General features: G+C 44.8%; 1 protein-coding gene across 1 annotated transcript; it reads right to left on the bottom strand.

Annotated features, from left to right (window-relative positions):
* Positions 1 to 1,521: 1,521 nt before the first annotated feature.
* On the bottom strand, positions 1,522 to 11,977 carry EPCAM (epithelial cell adhesion molecule). Its single transcript, XM_054985564.1, has 9 exons — positions 11,648 to 11,977; positions 7,500 to 7,604; positions 7,128 to 7,365; positions 6,220 to 6,279; positions 5,580 to 5,640; positions 4,035 to 4,136; positions 3,587 to 3,781; positions 2,597 to 2,638; positions 1,522 to 1,978 (listed from the first exon to the last, which is right to left on the bottom strand). The coding sequence occupies exons 1-9, from the start codon at positions 11,715 to 11,717 to the stop codon at positions 1,937 to 1,939; spliced, it is 915 nt and encodes a 304-aa protein (XP_054841539.1). The 5' UTR covers positions 11,718 to 11,977; the 3' UTR covers positions 1,522 to 1,936.
* Between the last annotated feature and the right edge of the window lie 9,103 nt (positions 11,978 to 21,080).

Raw genomic sequence — 21,080 nt, 5'->3', positions numbered from 1 at the left:
ATCTCTGTCTTTTGGTGCTACACCTCTGAAGATGCCAGCCACAGCTGCTGGCGAAACATCAGGAACTACAATGCCAAGACCACGGCAATACAACCCGGAAAACCCACAAGAACCAAAAACTTAAACTTGAAAAAAATTTTGTAGATTCTTTTATTAGAACATACCTAAACACAACAAAATAGTATGCAAGTTTTTGAAGACTCATCAAGTTGGACTTTAAGAGGGAGAGAGAAGGAAAAGTCAGGCCCCAATTTTAAGGCCTCTAGACTGCATCCTATGTAGAATTCTTACATATTTGGATTAGACAGAGGCGGAGCTGGTATCAAGTTGCAGCTTTAGCCTTTGAAGACCTGAAAGTCTAAAATCTATTGTGTGATCTTTCTTTTAAGCACTAACTGGAACAAAAGGCTGAAAAGCAGAAGAAAAACATGCTAGACCTATTAACAAAACTAGACAATCCCCCTATGAATGCAAGTTGAATTAAGTAATACTATAGTGTCAGAAGACAACAAGTCCTGTGAAGCTCTCAGTCTAGATATTCTTCCTTTTGGACAAAGAATCCTCTAAGAATAGTATAAAAAGTAGCAACTGGTAAACATTTGCTTCACTTTTTAACTAGGACCATGCTTACTGTTTCATCCAAAAGCTATATAAAATACTACAGGCTCACAAACTGAACACATTCTTTGCAGCAAAGGATTGAGTTAGCCTCAGGTGTCAAAGCACACCAATAAGTATCAACAAAGAAAGGGATAGTTGCTTCTTTTACTGTAACCTAATGAAAAGGAACATATTAGATATTTAAATAAGCTAACATGCAAGATTAACTTATTAACTTGTTCATTTTTCCCTTCATGGGTCTCAGTTTGACTTTTGGTATTATATTGCTATTCAACTTTCCTGTAAAATAGCCTGTAAGCATGAAAAAGGGGTATTCTGAACACAGTATAAAGGCACATTAGGCTGAGGGACTGACATTACAACCTATAATGGTGATTGGGGATTTAAATCTCAAGTCTCCCCATGAAGTACACTCAAGTTTCTAAAACATAAATTTGTTTGATGTAGGAGAAAGCTACATTTTTAGGTTATGACACAGTTTTAGTTGAAGCAGTGCATCAGTAATTCTTTAGACAAGAGAAATGTGCAAATGTAGTAAGTTCATTGCACCAGTTGGATATTTTCATGCGGTGCTTTAAGTTGGGTTGCTTTATTGGCATTGATTTTTGCTGTCCTGAGAACATGACCGCTTAACCCTTTAAAAAAATGTTTTAGTCACATGCAAGAATTCTATATACACAGACATCATGCTAGGAAGAGAGAGCCTCAAGTTTCAGAAGCATATCTTGTTAGCAGCACAGATCCTGACAAGAGGGATTTAAAATCAGTTGATATCCTGATGTCTGTTTGGAACTTGTTCTTTTCTCTTAAACATAATGCAACAGCCTTGTTGACTACTTTCAAGTCATGCATACCTTTATCTCAGTTGAAGAACTCTAATAATAAAGAATTGGCAACACATTGGTTCCAAGATTTATTAAATTCACCTCTTGTAAAAAAAATCCAGCAAATCTGAATAAAAATATTTACAGACTTTTTAAAAAGCGCACCACACTGTACTGTATGCAAGAAACATGTCTGATAGCAAAAGCAGGTCACACATCCTCTAGAACTTTCATATAACATGCTTCTCATTTAGTATACACTTGACAATAAGGCATCATTAAAATGTTCACTAATTATGACAAAAGAAGATTCATCTGAACATGCTAGGTCTTAGCCCTGAAAATGCAACATGCCTGTATACATTTCAAGTTTGAGACAATCGTCTTTACTAAGCTACAGGTACACACTGTACAAAAATGATGAATCCACATAGCTAATCTTCAGTTTTAATGTTTTCATCGAGTTTATCATGTGATCCTTGTTACAGCAGTTAAGATTTTAGTTCTCTGTGCATTTCATTCATTTCCTTTACCTGAGAAAAAGACAGTAAAGCTTAGCTGTTTACCAGTAGTGCTAGTCAAGACCATGGCATAAATTTTATCTGCCCCTCAAAAGCAGATGATGTGAATATTTATAGCAGAGATGCACTTGCATTTAAAGTAAACAGTTACGAGTAGACTCTTGACTAGTTCTTTGGGTTAGGGAACTCGACTATTGATAAGAAAATATATTCAATGCTGTTGTGAGAAGCCATTTGATATGGGAAAGAATTTAGTTGTTTTTGTACTTTTTCCATTTGGCCCACAGAAGAGTCTGTTCATTATCAATTTTATCTCAAGCTATAGCAAAAAGTACATCTGTACTTAAGACCTTGAAAGAGAGTACAAGTACATAAGTTAGTCCCCAAGCTGATAGGTGTCAAAGGCGCACACTCCTACAGAGTTGCTGGCCATTCTGTTAAATTACTGGCACACTCACAGCCATCTTCATTGCATGGCAATTAGACCCCGTTCACTAAGACTTGAACTACAGATTCATTCTACTGAAGCCATTGTTCACACAACATATTGTTGAACGCTTTAAAAACAAACTCTTCAAAAAGTGATCAGCTTTTTTAAAGACCCCAGTTCTTCTTGAAATTAGCACTTACCTCAGCCTTCTCATATTTCCCCGTCTTTCTTCTAGTAAAAATCTGCAATGGAAACAGCATGTTATATCAAGTCTTCTCATACCCTTAAGACAAGTCAGTGTTTCTAGAATGACAGAACATTAATTTACCTCAAAGACTGCTGCTCCTGTCTTAGAAATCATCTACTAGTAAATCTGCAGTGGTATAAAGGTCTGAGTCCCCCTTTTAATTTATGTATTCTTAACTAGATTTTTACCCCGCCTTTCCGCCCTCAAAGGCAGCTAACAAATTTAACTTTCTTTAAGTGCCTTGTTCAAACCAGCACAAGCAAGATTGCTGCAACTTCACCCTCCTTCACTTTCCTCATTCCTCAACCCATGTAGCCATCCCATGCATTCAAACTTTCCCAGGGTTGGGACTGCCGGAGGAAGGGAAAGCAGGGAAGAGCTTGTGTGATCCATGTGTGAGCAAATTGCTGGATCCAGCCTGTGTGCTTGGCGTTTCATTACTTTATTGTCACTGCCTGACTGGAATCAGGACTTCATGAAGAAAAGGCTTAAGCATTCCCTTCACATTGTTTTCCTGACATGAAATGGCTCCAGGAAGCCACTGTGTGCTCCACTGGGAAAATGCAGTTTCCCTACAGTAGTACTAATAAGTTTTCCCAACAGCACCAATAAAAGGATCCCAGGAGCTGTTTCACATCAGGAAAACCATGTGAATGGAAGACTTAAGCTCTTCTCCTCATAGTCCTGATCCAAGTCAGAGCCCTATGTGCTTGAAAACAAAGTTCTTTCAAAGACTGCCAAGAGACTTCCATGTTGAATATCTGGTTTGACAGGATCCAGGGCAAACCCGGAAGCATTATTACATGTAGTTAAGCCCTCACTCTCCCCCATAGCCATATCCCAGTCAAGACTGGAAAAGTATTTCTTCAGAAATTAGGGCCACCTCATGGCTTTAACTATAATCTATAAGCAACTCTAAAGTTGATCATAGGACAAAACATACCAGTACAAGAATGCCAGCAACTATTGCCAATGCTACAACAACAATAACGGCAATTACTCCAGCAGTCAAACGTTTCATTGAGAACTCTGGTGGCTTTTCATCAACATAGTAGATTAGAGTGTCTTGAAGCTGCAGAGGTTCCCCTTGAACTGTAATATTCCAGCGTGATTGACTATATATGGGGTCCCCTTTGACCTGAAGGAGAATAAGAGTGTTACTCTTTTTGTAGGACCCTAAGAAATGTATTTATAGTCCACCTCTCTCACTAAAACCCAAGGTGGATTATACAGTTCAAGTCAAATACAATATAATCAACAGCTAAGACATTAACCAAGTAAAACACAATAATGAACAACAGTTGGGACATTCAGCGGCATGAATCCAGTTGAATGTGTCAAAATAGAAAGATCTTTTGTATATACTTAAGGTAACAGACTGGCATACGTACATCTTTTTCAAAGTAGTATGCTACATCAGCTATATCCACATCCCTTGCAGATTTCTCGGAAGCATTTTGTTTCAGCTCAACAGTGATGTAAGAGTTTTCATACTGGAAGAAAAGACAGATTAATATAAACAGCCAAATCACATTGTTCCTTTGAATACTAGTAAGTGATTTAACTAACTACTTCAGGGGCTTGTACTTTAACCACTTAAATATCAGTTTCAGTGCTCACTGGCAAGAATAGCAAGTATATCAATGATCAGCACAGGTACAGTAAACAACTTAAGCTGGGAACTTCCAATTCAACAGATGCAGCAAGAAACTATAACTGGGAATACATCCAACAGGTAAGCTTCCACAGTACAACATGATCAGAAACAAGGTAAGTACTATATTCTTATATTTGTATGTATATGTCCTTTACAATAAGTTTCCTAGGATGCCGTGTTTGAGTCATTGTCTCAAGTGCTGTAAAATTTCTTTCCTGTAATGTTTGCATGGTGGATCAAGGTTTTGCCTCTGAGGTTACATTAACAAAACATCAGGTATCCTGCCGGCCCTGTTTGCTGGGCAACAAGGGAGCATCTTCTGACATCCTGACACCACTTGTACCACCTTAAGAGGAAAAAGAAACTAAAGGACATATACATACAAATATAAGAATATAGTACTTACCTTGTTTCTGATTGTGTTAGACTGTGGAAGCTTACCTGTTGGATGTCTTCCCAACTCGAGTTGTTTACTGTACCTGTTGAACTTTCTTGTTAATAATTAATGATCACACAAAGATTTTTCAGTGAATTGTTTATAATGGTCTATGTAGTGTAAGTGTATGTATAGAAGGTGATGTGAATTCTATACCCTTAATATATTCAATATACACTTCACTTTGACCTTCATTGCTTTTTCATTTATTTCATTTATTTTTGCCTTCCTACACGTGTGGTTTTCCACCTTCTAACAGGCTGTTATTTGTTGGTAGGAGCCTCTTTGTATTTTTGTCTTTGCCAGCTCTGATAGTGTGGCAATAGCAAAAAGGCTCAGAACACTGAAATGGGATTTAACGAAAAATGCAAACAGAGAAATAGCAAGCTATGAAACTGATAACCAAGCAGAATGGATTATAACCCCCTTTTCCAACCCCCTACCCAGGACGCTCCTAAGAAGCTGGTACAGAATGGCAACATAAGTCCTACTGTTCTAGCCTTTCAGTCATTTGATATTCCATCTTGCAAATGAAATTAATGTATTCTACAAGAGAATTACAAAGGCCAAGTTTTAAAACTCTAACCAGTCCTCAGATCAGTAGCTTACTACTAAGTGACCTAAATTTTGACAAGATAGCAGAGAAGTAGAAGCATCTTCTATAAATAAAGGTATCAAAATAAGCAGGCCCCATGTTGAGGACCAAGGTGGATCTGATACTTGCACAGGTTAAATACCACTATTCTAAATAAAGTCTCTTTGATACTGGTGTGGAACAGCCTGGAGGAGAATCCAGGAAGACTGAGCAATCTTTCTACTAGAATTTTAATTTCATTATCATACCATAACATTTATGTGCTTTTGATTCAAGAGGTAACGCTGAACAAGTGCATCTGTGATGGCCCTGCAAATTAAAGGTAAGAATTAAAGGCTGCATAGATTTTAAAAAGACACTTTAAACATGGGTATCAGTATCAGATTACAAGTAAATACTTTAACCATATTTGTATTTACACCGTTTTTCTTCTCCATACACCACAGGTGGTCACCAGTCTTCCTACCCAGTTATTTTCTGCTAGTGACAGCTACTTAACGTGTGGAATTGTAAATGAAGTGGAGAAGCAATATGAAAGCACAATGTAATCTGTGAGGCTGCATGTGTAAACTAATTTTTTCCTTTAAATGCATCCCATTCTATAACAATTTCTCACTATCCTGAAGGTTTCCAACATACAAAGGAACTATGAAAAGTCAAATATTAGGAAGACATGCCCTGACCTAGATGGCCTAGGGTAGCTCAATCTCAGAAGCTAAACAGGTTTGGCCCTGGCAAGTATCTGGATGGAAGACCAAAACTGCTACGCAGAGGCAGGCAACGACAAATTATCTCTAAACATCTCTTGCCTTGAAAACCCTACGGGGTCATCATAAGTTAGCTACAATGTGACGGACAGGAGTTCCCACCACCACCAGGAAGACATACCTTTCAACAGTGTGTGTATCCAAAGCACTATTAACAGGTTTTGTTTCAATAATAATCCAGCTGAAAAAAATTGAAAGTATTTTTACCCTCAAGACATTAACTGGATGTTTCTGCACATTGAGAAGGGATAGTATGCCGAATATCTATAAGGATGAGCCTTAAGTTTCGTTTCAGGTGGGGAACTGAGTTGGTCTGCAGTGGAACAGCAGGATTTGAGTTGGAGATCAACAAGATTTTAAGAGTATGAGCTTTTGCGCAAAAGCTCCCTTCTTCAGAGCTTTGACACTGAAAAGCTCATACCCTGAAAATGTTGTTGGAATCTTTTGTTAGAACAAGGGTCATTGGGTGTGGGGGGGTTGGCAGTCGTGAGTTTCCTGCACTGTGCAGGGGGTTGGACTAGATGACCCTGGAAGCCCCTTCCAACCCTATGATTCTAAGGTGCCACTGGACTGAAATCCTACTTTAAATTTTTGTAGAGCCTATTTGTAGACATAAACTGCAAGTCTTACATTTTTACATTTTATGCCTTGGCTATTGTAGCACCCAAGTTACAGGACTCCCTTTTCTCAAAAGTTTAGCTGGAGTCTTGCTTGTTGAGGTTAATTAAGGCCTTTTCTTGTTATCTTCTGAACCGAGTTGTGTATGGGTACCCACCCCACCCTCTCTAGTTCCAGTTTTGATGACCTGGTTTGTTTTCTGTTTTAATGATATACTACTGGTCCTAATTTTTTTTAAATCCCTTTCAAATTACTACATTAAATGAGTATTGTTTGCATGCTTTTTATCGATATGACATTTTACTTGCTGATAGCTGCCATAAAAGCACTGCTGATGAAGTTTACATCTTCTCTCAAGACAGTCTGGTACAAAATACAGGTTATAAAATCAATTTTCACATTAAGGCTTACCTTGTCCTTACTACTTCATTGCATGTAATGTTTGCATCACTCTTTTCAGTTCTTCGTACTCCAGCAGAGTTCACACACCAGCAAGTGCTTGTACCATTACACTGTTTAGCTTGGAAGTTGCCTTTGTTGTCACACTCCGGATTATAAATGCCATCATTGTCTACAAAAGCATGACGTGGTATACTTCTACCCTGTAAGCCAGTAAATTCTGCCTTCATCAGTAGGCATTTTGAGGTCACTAAAAAAGGGGAAATGTAACAACCCATCTTTAAAATTCCTCGTTGCTTTAAGTTTGTATCTATCCAAAAAGGTTGAAAATTAACAAAATATTTCTACCTTACAGTTTACTAAACAAGCTATTCTTGTACTTACATGTTAGACACGACACTGTAACATCAGATCCCCAAGAGACACACTTGCATTCACCATTATTTAATGTGCAGTCTTTTACTCGTTTGTTCTTTTCACATATGCAGTCTGTAACAATTGAAACACACCAGTTAGAAACCTTTGAGTACCATGCAAAAAAGCAAGCAATTAACTTTACTTTGGGGAGAGGATATAAAAAACTGTAGGAACACTGCAGGACTCCAATTTCTCAAGATAATATGAATCCAAGGAACTTTATTATCTGTTATTCACAAGTCATGGTGTGGTCTGCCTGAGTTGCCTCTCCATCACATATCTAAAATAACATCTGCTTGTTCCTCTATCCTGCCTGGATAAGTGTCTGACCCAGGGCTATATGTGTTATGTTAAAGATCTGTTTGGACTTCTGTAACTGCTTTTTTGAGCAGAAAACCAGTGGGGTTTGTAAATCTCTGTGGACACTGAAGTGGATTCATCTGAGCTGAGCCAGTTATACCTCTTCTGAAAGTAGAGGTATGAAACATGGTTCATATCAGTGTTCTTGGTTTTGCAGCATTTATACGTATCTCTATAGAAGGCATTAAGGAAAACCAGACTCTGCACCAAATTTTCTTGTGATGAAAGTATCAAGCTTTTAACTGAACCATTATGTCAAGATTTCTTCTGGCATAACGTATGAACCCTGTAGGACTCCAGTTTCTCAAGATAATATGAATCCAAGGAACTTTATTATCTGTTATTCACAAGTCAACTCAGCTCACTTTTCCAACTCAGGTAGCTCATTCAAATCTAGCTCAGCCTCTCATTCCAAAAGAACCGGTTTACAGGACTATGATAATACAAAACTATGTTGATTTTTGAAACGATTTCTCATTATGTGTAGGTATGCTGTATCAAAAATACATCCCATCAAGCAGCCTGATCAAAGTTGAGTCTAATAGGAAGCAGGGATTCAGTTTACAAGATTATCTTTTACTAATTGTGGAAGACACATTGACATTAAATATCTACATTGCTCTTTTTCTATCCATAACTATGTTAATTCCAAAAGCCATCCTGTGGGTGCATACATTATGCCAGAACAAATCTTGACATAATATTTCAGTTAAAAGCTTGATACTTTCATCACAAGAAAATTTGGTGCAAAGTATGGTTGTTCCTTAATGTGTTCTATAGAGATACATATAAATGCTGCAAAACCAAGAACACCGATATGAACCATGTTTCATACCTCTACTTTCAGAAGAGGTATAACCGGCTCAGCTCAGATGAATCCACTTCAGTGTCCATAGAGAATTACAAACCCCACTGGTTTTCTGCTCAAAAAAGCAGTTACAGAAGTCCAAACAGATCTAACATAACACACATAGCCCTGGGTCAGACACTTATCCAGGCAGGATAGAGGAACAAGCAGATGTTATTTTAGATATGTGATGGAGAGGCAACTCAGGCAGACCACACCAAGGCATAGTTGGACATTAGCTTCGCTCAAGTTCTGATGGGAAATGTAGGCGTCCTGGTTTTACAGCTTGGCTCTCCATTACAGCTGCAAGACCAGGATGCCTACATTTCCCATCAAAACTTGAGGGAAGCTGACAAGTGTCCAACCTGTGTCAGGCATCATTTGTAGCTTGGCTCTCAGGAACTACTGCCATTTTCTGCTCCCCTTTTGAGGGCAAAGGGCAACTGGATGTATGCACCATCTCCATGCCAAAACTGCTGCTGCCTAGGAAAAACATGTATGAACTAAGCTCATTGAAAATGTTTTCAGGGCCAAACTGCACATGAAAAAAGTAGTCAAGAGTTATATAATCATGTTCTTAGAAACTAGATCGGAGCACAAGACATGCCTTCCTTAATCCCACAAAGTAACACCTTCCAGAAAAGTAGCCAGATGAAATTATATGTAATTTTGAATCTGAATGAGAAAGTTTAGAGATGATAGTAACACCTAAAAACTTGAAATTTTAAAAGCTTAGTGCTGTAAATGTGTTTTCATTTGTAAATGCCTATGGCCTTTTAAAATAAACATATTACCTTACCACAAAGTAACATAGGTGGTTCGTTTACATGTGTTATAATTATGGCTGTCAGCGAATTAAAAAAATCTTGTTTTGTCAGTTAATATTAGTTTGTCAGTTAAAGCTACATCCATTTGAATTTAGAAAAAAATCATCAAAATGTAAAGGAAAGATGCATCAACGTATCTTTCAAAACTGTATTCTCATGCAAGAGGAACAGTCCTTCTAAAGAGAACCATACATATAAGTTCTTGCATTAAACTTTTTTTAAAAATCTGCTGCTTAATTGTTCAGGCAGGAGAACAAGACAACGAAAAATACTAAGGCAAATCCAATAGGACTCAATAGTGTAATAGAGAAATAGTCACATTTTCAGATTACATTGTTTCTTACTTTTAGAAACTAGTGTACTAAACAAGTTTCTCTTAAAGGTCTTCAAAACATAGTGGGGGTTTCCTATTAAAACCATTACTGTAGCCTACTGGCTTAGCCCACGGGCTGTCTTAGTGATTATGTGGCTCTAGACATAAGTCCAAGACGCAGCCAAAAATCAGACCCTCCCCACCACCAGCGCAAAGCAAGGGGTGGCCCTCACCTTGTGAAGGTGGGTTGGGAGTCACCACAGCTGCTGGAAGCCCCAGATTGGACAGATGCAAGCAGTGGCAGGTGCCTGCTCTTCTCCCTCCCCCCCCCGCCCGTTCATGGGGTGGAGACATGAGCCCACCCCCAAATGTAGGGTGGCATCTGCCCATTGCTCATTGGTTAAGAGCTTCCCTGGCTTAGCCTTTAGTGTATTTTTATTTTATACTTAGAAATCAACTGTTCAGGTAGAACTACTCCACCCATAAACACCTTCTGAACAGTCACACCAGTTTTGACTACAAGATGTACCAGAACAAGTTATTAGTGCATACTCAAAATCCAGCCATTCCCAACCCATATCCCTAAAGTTGCCAGAGACAAACATCCAAGAACTGTAACTCTTCAGTCTCATGTAAAAGATCCTCTCAAAATCTGGGATGGGGGGAGATTTTCCTAAAATGTTGTAAAGATCTCATACAACCCTCTGTTTCAGAATGTTCCAGGAGCACATTAGTGAAGAAATTCAAACAACAAGAAAAAGATCTTGCAGCATCTTAAAGCCTAACATATTCATTGTGGCACAATCTTTCATAATAGCACAAAACTCTCCTGTTAAAGCAGATTAACGTGGCTAATAAAATATGGTTTAAAAAAAATTGAAGGGGGGGGTTCCCCACAGTCCACCTCTCTCTCCGTCAAGCTTCAGGTAGGTAGCCCTGTTGGTATTAACCGGGTCAGGAAGAAGAAAGGCTCCTCTAAAAATATCCTGGAGGGAATAGCGTGGGAGGAAAACCTTCTTCCATACTAGATAGGGTACTTGTTGGGTAGGAAAAAGGAACGTTCAAGCAGCAAGCAAGTAGAGCCTGGTTCTTAAAAGTTTTAACGTATACTTCCAAAATGTTTGTTTGGAATGGGGGGGGGGGAGATCCTATAGACAAGATCCCCTCCTTTTCATTTCGCTAGGGACAGCACTTTTAAGGCTATTGGCGCCTAACAATCAAGATTTCGTCCCACAATAGCTACGTGCCACTCGCCTGTGATTAATGGACGCCTCTACTAGGAAGGCGGGCAGGTGTGCCTAATTGTCTACCTCCGAGGAAGGCTACACCCGCAGACGCACGGGGGGGGGAGGGGCTGCTGATTGAAACCGCTGTAAAAACGAGAGGCTTCGAACCCGCCTTTCAGCTCGGGCGTTTCGCCAGCCGCTCCCTCGAGGCCTGGGCTCATCAGGGCGTTGCCGTGTCCGGACCTCGCGGCTCCGAAGCCTCGACGGGCACCCCCCCCTCCAGGTGCGAGCGTCGGCCAAGTGGCAGCAGAAGCCATGTTGTCCAACTTGTCGTGCGCACCAAGTGCTCCTCCCCGAGCCACTCGAAGTCCGACGGCGGCGCGACACCATTTTGTGGCGAATTGGACTCTTTGCCCTGCCTATGGGGGCGCTTCACTCACGGCGCCATTAAATCTGCCCTCACACAAACGTCCATGGAGGAGGGTTTAAAGTACAGAGAAGAGAAGCGGCGGGGAAAGTATCCCCCCCCCCGTCCCACTTACCGCCATACACGGTGGCGCCGAGAGCAAGCAACGCCACCAGCAGTGCCGCGACCCCATGGGCCAATGCCATCGCCAGGCAAGAGCGGAGAGAGTTTTTCTCGGCGCCGCCTCGCACAACTCTCCTCCTCGGTCACTCGCCGCGCCTTCCCTGCTGCTTCCCCTTTCTCGAGCCGCCCGGCAAGTTCCGCAGGTAAACCAAGACCCTTTCACCGGGCCGCGCCCGCCGTCTCGGATTGCGCTCGGGCCTCCTGTGCCTTCCCTTAGCACCCGCGTAGGCCAGTTGCGCTCCTTCTTCCCTTTCACGCGAAGAACAAATGAGTCTCCCCAGATCCCTCCTCCAAGCGCTTATAGCCCGCGGCGCCACCTGAGCGAAACCGGGCGCGGCCAAGGGGCGGGACGAAAGGGACTCACCTGTGAGTCTGGCCGGCCATGTATAGATTTCCGGCCAAGGTGTCAGTAGGTACTTTCTAATAAAGCATCCAGAAATTCATTCAATCCGTTTTGAATACTCTGAGGTGGTTTATATAGTTTGGAATCTTGGATCTAAAACTCATGGTTAGGATCGCTTGGTTCATTTTTTATTTTGATTTCTCTCGCAATTGTAATAAGGACATGTATTTTCCATCTTTGCATCCAGCTTTGTAGTTCATTTATGAGCTGCTTTATGATGCTGTTCACATTGTATATTTGGGGGGGAGGGGAGAACCAACCACGATGCTACTCTACTGTAACAAACACAGAAATTAGTGGTACAGTTTTAGAGACTTCCCCTAGGAATTATGATGTTGTATAATAAACTGCTTTGAGTGCCACTGAAATGGAACACATGTTAATGAAACCAGAAATAGGGAAGAAAACTTCACCCATAACAATCAAAAGGCTGAGTAATCAAAAGGTTGAGACAAAGGGTGGGAAATACTGATTGGGGAATATATAATTCTAATAAAATCTCATCAAAAGCCTGGAAGATATGCAGCATATAATCTTTCTAGACCAGCCCAGAAAATTTTGTGAATTATAAATTCATATTTAAAGTGTACCAATATATTTAAATCACAAAGGAGTGTTTTGTCAAAAAAATTCTTAATAATCTTCTGCACAAGGCAAAAATGGGTTTGTGGGCTCCTGTGTAAGTTTGTTGTTAGCTGGACTGGAGTAAGTGGTTAAAGACAGCATTTGGAAGAAATATTACTTAATGCGACAACAATATGAATAAGGAAAATTGGTAAGAAACTAAGGTTTTACCACCCGCAAATAAAACTTTCCCCCCGCCCCGGAACCTACATCCATTATGTATGGGGCGGGGGTATTTCTTATGAACTTCTCTTGACTGCAGAGCTAAAGCTTGAGGAATGATCATACTTCAGTAAGACACCCCAGGAATTTTATGCATAATATCCCAGATCCAAGCCCAAGCACCTTTATTTAAAAAGATTTCAGATACTAGAATTGGGAAAGACATCTCTTTGAGACCTCAAAGAACTGAGTAAGAGACAATATTGGGCCACAGAGCTGCACCCAAACAGAACTCCCCACCACCTTTCTCTCAATGAGGGATTCATGTCTCCTTTTCATGAATTACATATTTTTCACAGCAAAAAGCTAGTTAACCGTGGCAAATACAATTTCCATGTACAGTGGCTTTCGGATATTATCCCCAGAGAGCCAGGAAGTAGGCGTGAAATCCATGGAACAAAAATATATATCCACTTAATCAAAATCCCATGGAGTCTCAAGGAACAACCATTCCAGCTTTTTCCTCTGTCACTAGTGTTAAGGGGTCCCCAATAGAATAACTGTACTTAACAAATCTAGCTATTTGCTTTATCGACATAGCAGTTAATAACAGATAAAAGAAGGTGCCTTATATGTTGAGACTAAAAGTAAATATATGCTATATTAACATAGTAATGTTAAATGGACATAATAGAATCCTATAGAGCAAAAATCATTTTGAGCCCTATGCGTGCTCAAGAAAAAGGATATATTCCCACAGAACACATTTATCCCTCAATTCCATGAAACCTTATGGAACATACACAAGAACAGCCCTTTTTTTCCAGGTTACTCCAAAATAGCTGCCTCCCACTCATTCAGAAGTCAAAATAATTGGCATAGTACACCACTTGAAGGAAGGAAGGTGATGGTTACTTCAGCAACTTGGTATTATCAGTTAATATCTTAGAAAGAATGAAACTGGACATTTAACATTATACTGCAGGTGCTTTCTGCTTTCCTTTCTTTTACCCCTCCTCTTTTAAACTTTTTTTTTGCTTTTTTCTTCATTTATTATTATTTGTTTACATGAAAGAATAAGTATATAGGAGCAGAAAGGATAGTCATTCTGATGTATGTGCCAGAAATTATAACTGAAGTTATAAGAACTCTTAGAAAACCAATAAACGGGTTCTTTATGAATTAGTAATTCCCCCAGTACTATGATTAAAGAAGCATTAACTGATCTGAATAACATGAATGTATGTGTGTTCCACACTTGCATCAAATTATTTTTACAGTTTTTCCTCACAAAATACTACTGCTAGTATGCAATACTATGCATAGTATGTGAGTCTAGCAGCTCATAGACAGAACCAGGTGTTAAGAAACCCTGAGCTCAGCAAGCTCTGAGTGTCTGAGGGCAAATTGAACTGGGAACAGAAAGAGAGGAGGAGTAACAGGCATGTAGAGATCTTCAGGGAGATAACAGATATGGGAGGGAAAGGAGAAGCAAAAGGCAAAGGTGAATGGTGAGAGAGACAACTGTTAATAAAAACAATGCAAGATCTTTCTCCACCAGACAAGGGAAACTGTTACTCACCTATTTTATACTTTTTGCTGAGAGAAACATCACTCACTTTTCTATGACACATTCTTAGGGAATTTGGAAATCCCTTTGTTGTACATTATATACATCTTCATTATGAACTCTTGGAACTGCCTTATGAATCAAACCATTGCTCCATCAAGGTCAGTATTGTCTACTGAGACTAACAGCAGCTCTCTAGGATCTCAAGCAGAGGTTTTTCACATTACCTAGTACCAGATTGTTTTATCCAGAGATGCTAGGGCTTGAACTTGGGACCTTCTGCATGCCAAGCAGGTGCTCTGCCAGTAAGCCATGGCCCCTCCCATAATGGTTTAGGAAGTTTTGCCTGATATCCTGAACTGTGCAGCTTATACATTGCAGCCAACCAATCATGTCAGAAAGGCCCAGAGGCCAAAATCACATGAAAGTGCTTTCATCATTCAGGATTCTTCAGATAATGTATGTTCATCTTCGTTCTTCTGTGCCTCCACACATGGGGACTGCGCAGGCGCAGGCCAGCCGCCGGAGAATTTTCTAGAGCTTCCATGGCTCCGAAGGGGCCATTTGTCGCGCGCCTCAGCGACCGTTTTCCCGCCCAAACGGTCACGTGATCCTCCAGCGACCAACGGCCCCTTCCCTCAGTTCTCTTCTTGCCGCCGCTTGGAGAGAACGTGAGCTTCGTTGCTCTGTGCTTTTGTGCTTCGTGCTTTATTCTGACTGATTGCTTGGCTTTTGACTTCGGACTTCGTGACCTCGACTATTCTTCGGATCTCGTTTGGACTTTGTTGTGGACTCGGTAATTTGACTCGGACTGTTTTTGACCTTCCTTTCGCGTGCCCCTGAAGATGGCCTCAAAGGCTCTCTTCAAGCATTGCCTCCAATGCCACACTAAAATGGCCAAGACCGATGGCCATGAACTGTGCCTGTTCTGTTTGGGGGAGACCCATAATGTGACGGCCTGTAAGATTTGCCAGGGCTTCACCAGCAAGGCCCGACAGGAGCGCAAGGCCCGTCTTAACTCCTCCCTGTGGCAGAAGGTCATGTCCGGAGGCGCCCCGTTGCCCTCCTCCAAGGCCGGCCCTAGCCCCTCTGCCGAACGGCATTCCAGAGCTGGCTCAGTGGCCTCCGCGAGGTCGGGGTCGAAACCGCGTCCCCCGAGTGCCTCGGCGTCGAGAGCGGCCTCTCCAGCGCAGGGACCGGTGCGGCCGCCCCGTAGCGCATCTTCCACCAGGTCGGATCCGAGACCGACATCGGAACCGAGGATCCGTCTACCGAGTCCCCGATCGGAACCGACGACCGGGTCGATTCCGGTAAAACCTAAGAGGTCGAGGCCGAGGTCCCCTTCGAAGGCGAGGAGCGCGTCGGTTCCGAGGTCTTCTTCGGAACCGGCGAAGAAGAAGAAGAAGACCAAACATCATCGGTCGCCGCATCCCGCTCCCCAGGAGGAGGTCATCGTGCTTCCTCACACGCCTTCCCCTCATCTGGATTCCCCCGAACCGGAGGAACTCGCCGTGCCAGTGCCGGATCCGATGGCCTTCGAGACGGTGCCCGCGGAATTCTCGTCGGGGCCGGAGCCGAGCCCACGCCGTCGGAGCCGACCATCGCCTGCTCTTCGGTCGCCGAGGCTGGAACCGAGCCCGTCTCCTCGTCGGAGCCGTCCTTCCCCTGCCCGTCCATCTTCACCAGCTGCCGGTCGTGAGCGACGTCGGTCTGGGGACAGCGTCCGATCGGCCCGGTCCACTGCGTCCCGACATCGACAGGCCTCCTACCTCCCCTCGCCATACCATTGCCAGTGGGAAGGGGCACCTGCGGGTTTCTCCGTGTCGGAACCGAGGCCTTCGACATCGAGGTCGACGTGGGCTCCCCCTCCGCACCAGGTTCCGGAATCCCAGCTCGGTTCCGATGAGGAGGATGTGGAGAGCTTTGGCGGCTACCAGTCGGAGTCATGGTCCGAACCATCGCCAGCTGAGGAGCTAGTGCCATCTGCGGACTCGCCATTCGAGGACCTCCGCATCTACGCCGACCAGATGGCACGGATGGCGAAGGCTCTCGAGATGGACATCTCCTCGGCAGTCCCCCAGACCAAGGACAAGCTCCTCAAGCGTATCTACGGGGATAATCCGGCGTATGTTGGCTTCCCCATGCTCGAGGGTATTGAGGAGATTGTGGAGAAGGTATGGCAGGTGCCCTGCGATCAACCTCCAACATCCAAGCGCATCGAGCAGCTTTACAAGATTAAGCAGGGTACCTGGCCGGCGTTGGTGAAACACCCTCCACCTTCCTCCCTGGTCACAGAGGAATTCAACCCCCGACGATCGGGTCACTCCTCGGTGCCTGCCGATAAAGAGGGCAAGAAGCTTGATGCCATGGGCAGGCGCCAGTACATCGTCTCTTCGCTGGGTCTGAGGATTGCCAACTACCAGACCATCATGGCAGGGTACCAGCTGTACCTCTGGGAGAAGTTGGCATCCTATACCCGGGACCTCCCTCCTGAGCAGAGGGCAGTGGTGTCCCTGCTGCAAACAGAGGCTGTCCGGCTGTCGAAACAGCAAATGAACGCAGGGAGCCACGCTGCTGACACTGCTGCTAGGGGGATGGCTTCGGCGGTGGTCCTCAGGCGCCACTCCTGGTTGCGGTCTACGGCCCTGTCCCAAGAGGTGCGTTCCAGAGTGGAGAGCATGCCATTTGAGGGGGACTCGCTCTTTTCCAAAGCGACCGACGAGACCCTGAAGAAAAAGAAGGAGGACCGGCAGACGGCGCGGTCTTTGGGTCTGGCTCCAACGGACAAGCCCTCCTCCAGGTCACGGTACGCTCCCCGATCTGGCCCTTACCATTACCAGGGCAGATACCAGCAACAGCGGCCGGGCTACCAGCAGTATCCTGCCTACCAACAGCGGCCCTACCCTCCCGCACAACAGCAGAGGAGGCGTCGGCCCTTCAAGCCTCGTCCGGCACAACAACCGGCCCAGCAGAAGGATCAGCAGGGCACCGGGAGGCAGTACTGACGGGTCACGCCAGCCGTATCCCCGAACTTTTCGGACAGACTTAGTCCACTCCTCTCTGAGTGGGAGTCAATAACATCTGACTCATGGGTCTTAACTATTGTTGAGCTGGGATACGGGCTGGAATTTGTTGAGCTGCCTAGATGCAGTTCACCCCTGACAGCTGTCAATAACACTATGGCCGAGCTGGATGCGGAGATCGTGTCGCTCTTGGCCAAGGGTGCTGTGGAAGAATTGCCCTATGAGGACTCTGTAAAGGGATTCTTCTCTAGGTTCTTCCTGGTCCCTAAGAAGGATGGGGGCTTACGTCCCATCTTAGATCTGAGGGACCTTAATGCCTTCCTCAAGGTGACCAAATTCAAAATGGTAACGTTGGCGGCTGTGATCGCCTTGCTGAAACAGGGGGATTGGTTTGCGGTTCTTGACTTAAAAGACGCATACTTTCACGTGGGCATACGGAAGGAGCACAGGAAGTACCTGAGCTTTGTTTACCGGCAACGGGTTTTCCGGTATAAGGTGCTCCCCTTTGGCCTGTCCACTGCCCCACGAGTGTTCACTAAATGTGTGGCCCCTGTGGTTTCCTTCCTACGGGAAGAAGGCTGTACCATCTTTCCGTACCTCGATGACTGGCTCATCGTGGCTGAATCGGAGTCTAGGCTGGTGCAGGACATTGACTTGGTACTTAGCACTTGCCAACGCCTGGGGCTCCTGGTGAACTTGGAGAAATCCAAACTGGTGCCCAACTGCAAAGTGTCCTACATTGGTGCACTGTTAGACTCTGTGGAGGGTAAGGCTCTGCTCCCTTTGGAGAGGGCTCGGTCCCTAAGGGGTCTAGTGTCCATGTTTAAAAGGAACCGATTCCAGTCTGTGCGCACTATCCAGTGCTTACTAGGGCATATGGCAGCGGCCACCTCTGTGGTGCCTTTCGCTAGGCTGCGTATGCGCCCTCTCCAGAACTGGTTTGTGCGGAGGTATGATGCTCTACTGCACCCTCCGTCCCTCAAATTCTCTATCCCGAGGGTCATCCTCTCCTCCTTGAACTGGTGGCTGTCTGATGACAACTTGTTTAGAGGGACCCCTTTTGGGTATCAACACCATGACATCACGGTTACCACTGATGCCTCTCTGTTGGGATGGGGGGCTTACTGTGGTGATGTGTCTGTGCAAGATGTCTGGTCTGACAGGGAAAAGACCCTCCATATCAATGTGCTTGAACTAAGGGCCATTCGTTTCGCACTTGTGTCTCTTACAGCACTGCTGAGAAATCGTCAGGTCTTGGTGCAGACGGACAACACGACTGCCATGTACTACGTGAATCAGCAGGGGGGCACAGTGTCCATGGCCCTGTGCCGGGAAGCCACACTCACTTGGCAGTGGGCTATCAAGAACGGCGTGTCGCTCCGTGCTATACACGTGGCTGGGTCGGACAATGCCCGGGCAGATGCCCTCAGCAGGGTCCCTTTACTGGACCACGAGTGGGAACTGAACGTAGAGTGCGTTGGGCCGATCTTCCAGATGTGGGGTCATCCAGTGATAGATGTGTTCGCCACTGCGGCGACCACCAAGGCCCACACGTTCTGTTCCAGGGCAGGGAGCGACCCCCTCTCTATTGGGGATGCCTTCCAGTTTACGTGGACGCAGGGCTTGCACTACATGTTTCCTCCGTTCCCCTTGATTCCCAGGGTCCTGTGCAAGATAGAGGAGGACGGGACGGACTGCATTCTAGTGGCCCCCTTCTGGCCACGGCAGGTTTGGTTCCCGAAGCTCCTGCGGATGTCCCAACGGACGTATGTGAGTCTGCCCCCTCGGCAAGACCTTCTCCTAAACGGGAGCCTGGTCCACCACGATCCAAGGAAGCTGCACCTAACGGCTTGGCGGATCGTTCCTCCCCGATAGGCTTTACTGACGAGGTACAGAGGGTCCTCCTGAATGCTCGTCGGCCATCCACTAGGCGCGCTTATGCTGCCAAGTGGCGCAGGTTTGAGCTCTGGGCAGTTGCCAGAGGAGTGGTGCCTGACAACAGTCCCTTGGGGGTTGTGTTCGAGTATTTGTGCCACTTGCGTGGCCTGGGCTTGAAGGCTTCCTCCCTCAAGGTCCACCTGGCAGCGATATCAGCTGCTCACACCCGAGTTGAGGGTGCTACGGTGTTTTCTCACCCACAATCCCGCCAGTTCCTTAAGGGCATGTACAATCTTTACCCACCTGTGTCAGCGCCAGTGCCTCAGTGGTCGCTGTCCTTGGTGCTCTCACGTCTCATTTTGCCTCCATTTGAACCTATGGCTACCTGCCCCTTGGATATGCTATCCTACAAGGTAGCATTCTTGGTGGCCGTCACATCGGCCAGAAGGGTCAGTGAACTGTCTGCACTGCGGTCTGACCCTCCCTTTCTTGTGTTTCATCCCAACAAGGTGGTCCTGCGTCCCTGCCTTGAGTTCCTGCCCAAGGTGGTGTCCGCCTTCCACCTCTCGCAGGATATCTCACTGCCTGCGTTCTTTCCTCACCCTTCCTCTAAAGGGGAAAAGGCCCTTCATTCACTAGACTTGAAGAGGGCCCTAGCCTATTACCTGGATAGGACGAAGGGATTCCGCTCCAGTCCTCGCCTGTTTGTATGTTTTGGGGCCAAGGACAAGGGTAACAGGGCTTCCTCACAGACCCTGTCTAGGTGGATTGTGACGGCCATTAGCAAGGCCTATTCCCTGGCAGGGGTGGCTTGCCCGCTTCATGTCAGAGCCCACTCCACGCGGTCCCAAGCATCCTCTTCGGCACTCCTTAGGGGGGTGCCCCTGGTTAACATTTGTAAAGCAGCCACATGGTCCTCTGCAGACACCTTTGTCAGGCATTACGCCGTTGATGTCAATGCGGAGCAGGATGTATCTGTGGCCAAGGCTGTCTTACACTCCCTTTTTTCCTGAGGGAGTTTTGGTATGACTTTCTTGGCGTACCTGTTGGGTACCCTTGAGTGAAAGTGTGTATATATGTACCTGGGGGTGTGTATATATGTAAATATTGAGTATTTATGTGTCCTTACACAGTATTTTTACATAGATGTATATATGCATATCTATTTTTTGTTGATCTTGTTTGCTTAATAAAATTGTGTTGGACTTCACCCCCGCCTTCCTTATTGTGTGAAGCTTGGTACACTCCCATGTGTGGAGGCACAGAAGAACGAAGATGAAAACAGGGTTAACATACCTGTAACTTATGTTCATCGAGTTCTTCTGTGCTGACACACAACCCTCCCTCCTACCCCGCTGTGAACTCCAATGCACAATACTGTGATGGCTGTAACGGATATTGGTGTTTTTAAGGTGTTACGGCTGACGTGTGTTGGTCAAGCGGCGGCAAGGGAGAACTGAGGGAAGGGGCCGTTGGTCGCTGGAGGATCACGTGACCGTTTGGGCGGGAAAACGGTCGCTGAGGCGCGCGACAAACGGCCCCTTCGGAGCCATGGAAGCTCTAGAAAATTCTCCGGCGGCTGGCCTGCGCCTGCGCAGTCCCCATGTGTGTCAGCACAGAAGAACTCGATGAACATAAGTTACAGGTATGTTAACCCTGTTTTACCTCTGTTCACAGATTGTGTTTCCCACTTTAAACGTTGCTCCATCACTATATTCCTGCAAGC

Source organism: Eublepharis macularius, chromosome 1 (genome assembly GCF_028583425.1).
Source record: "Eublepharis macularius isolate TG4126 chromosome 1, MPM_Emac_v1.0, whole genome shotgun sequence".
Taxonomy (NCBI): Eukaryota; Metazoa; Chordata; class Lepidosauria; order Squamata; family Eublepharidae; genus Eublepharis; species Eublepharis macularius.
The sequence above is the reverse complement of the archived record's forward strand: the minus strand, read 5'-3'. Positions and strand labels throughout refer to the sequence as shown.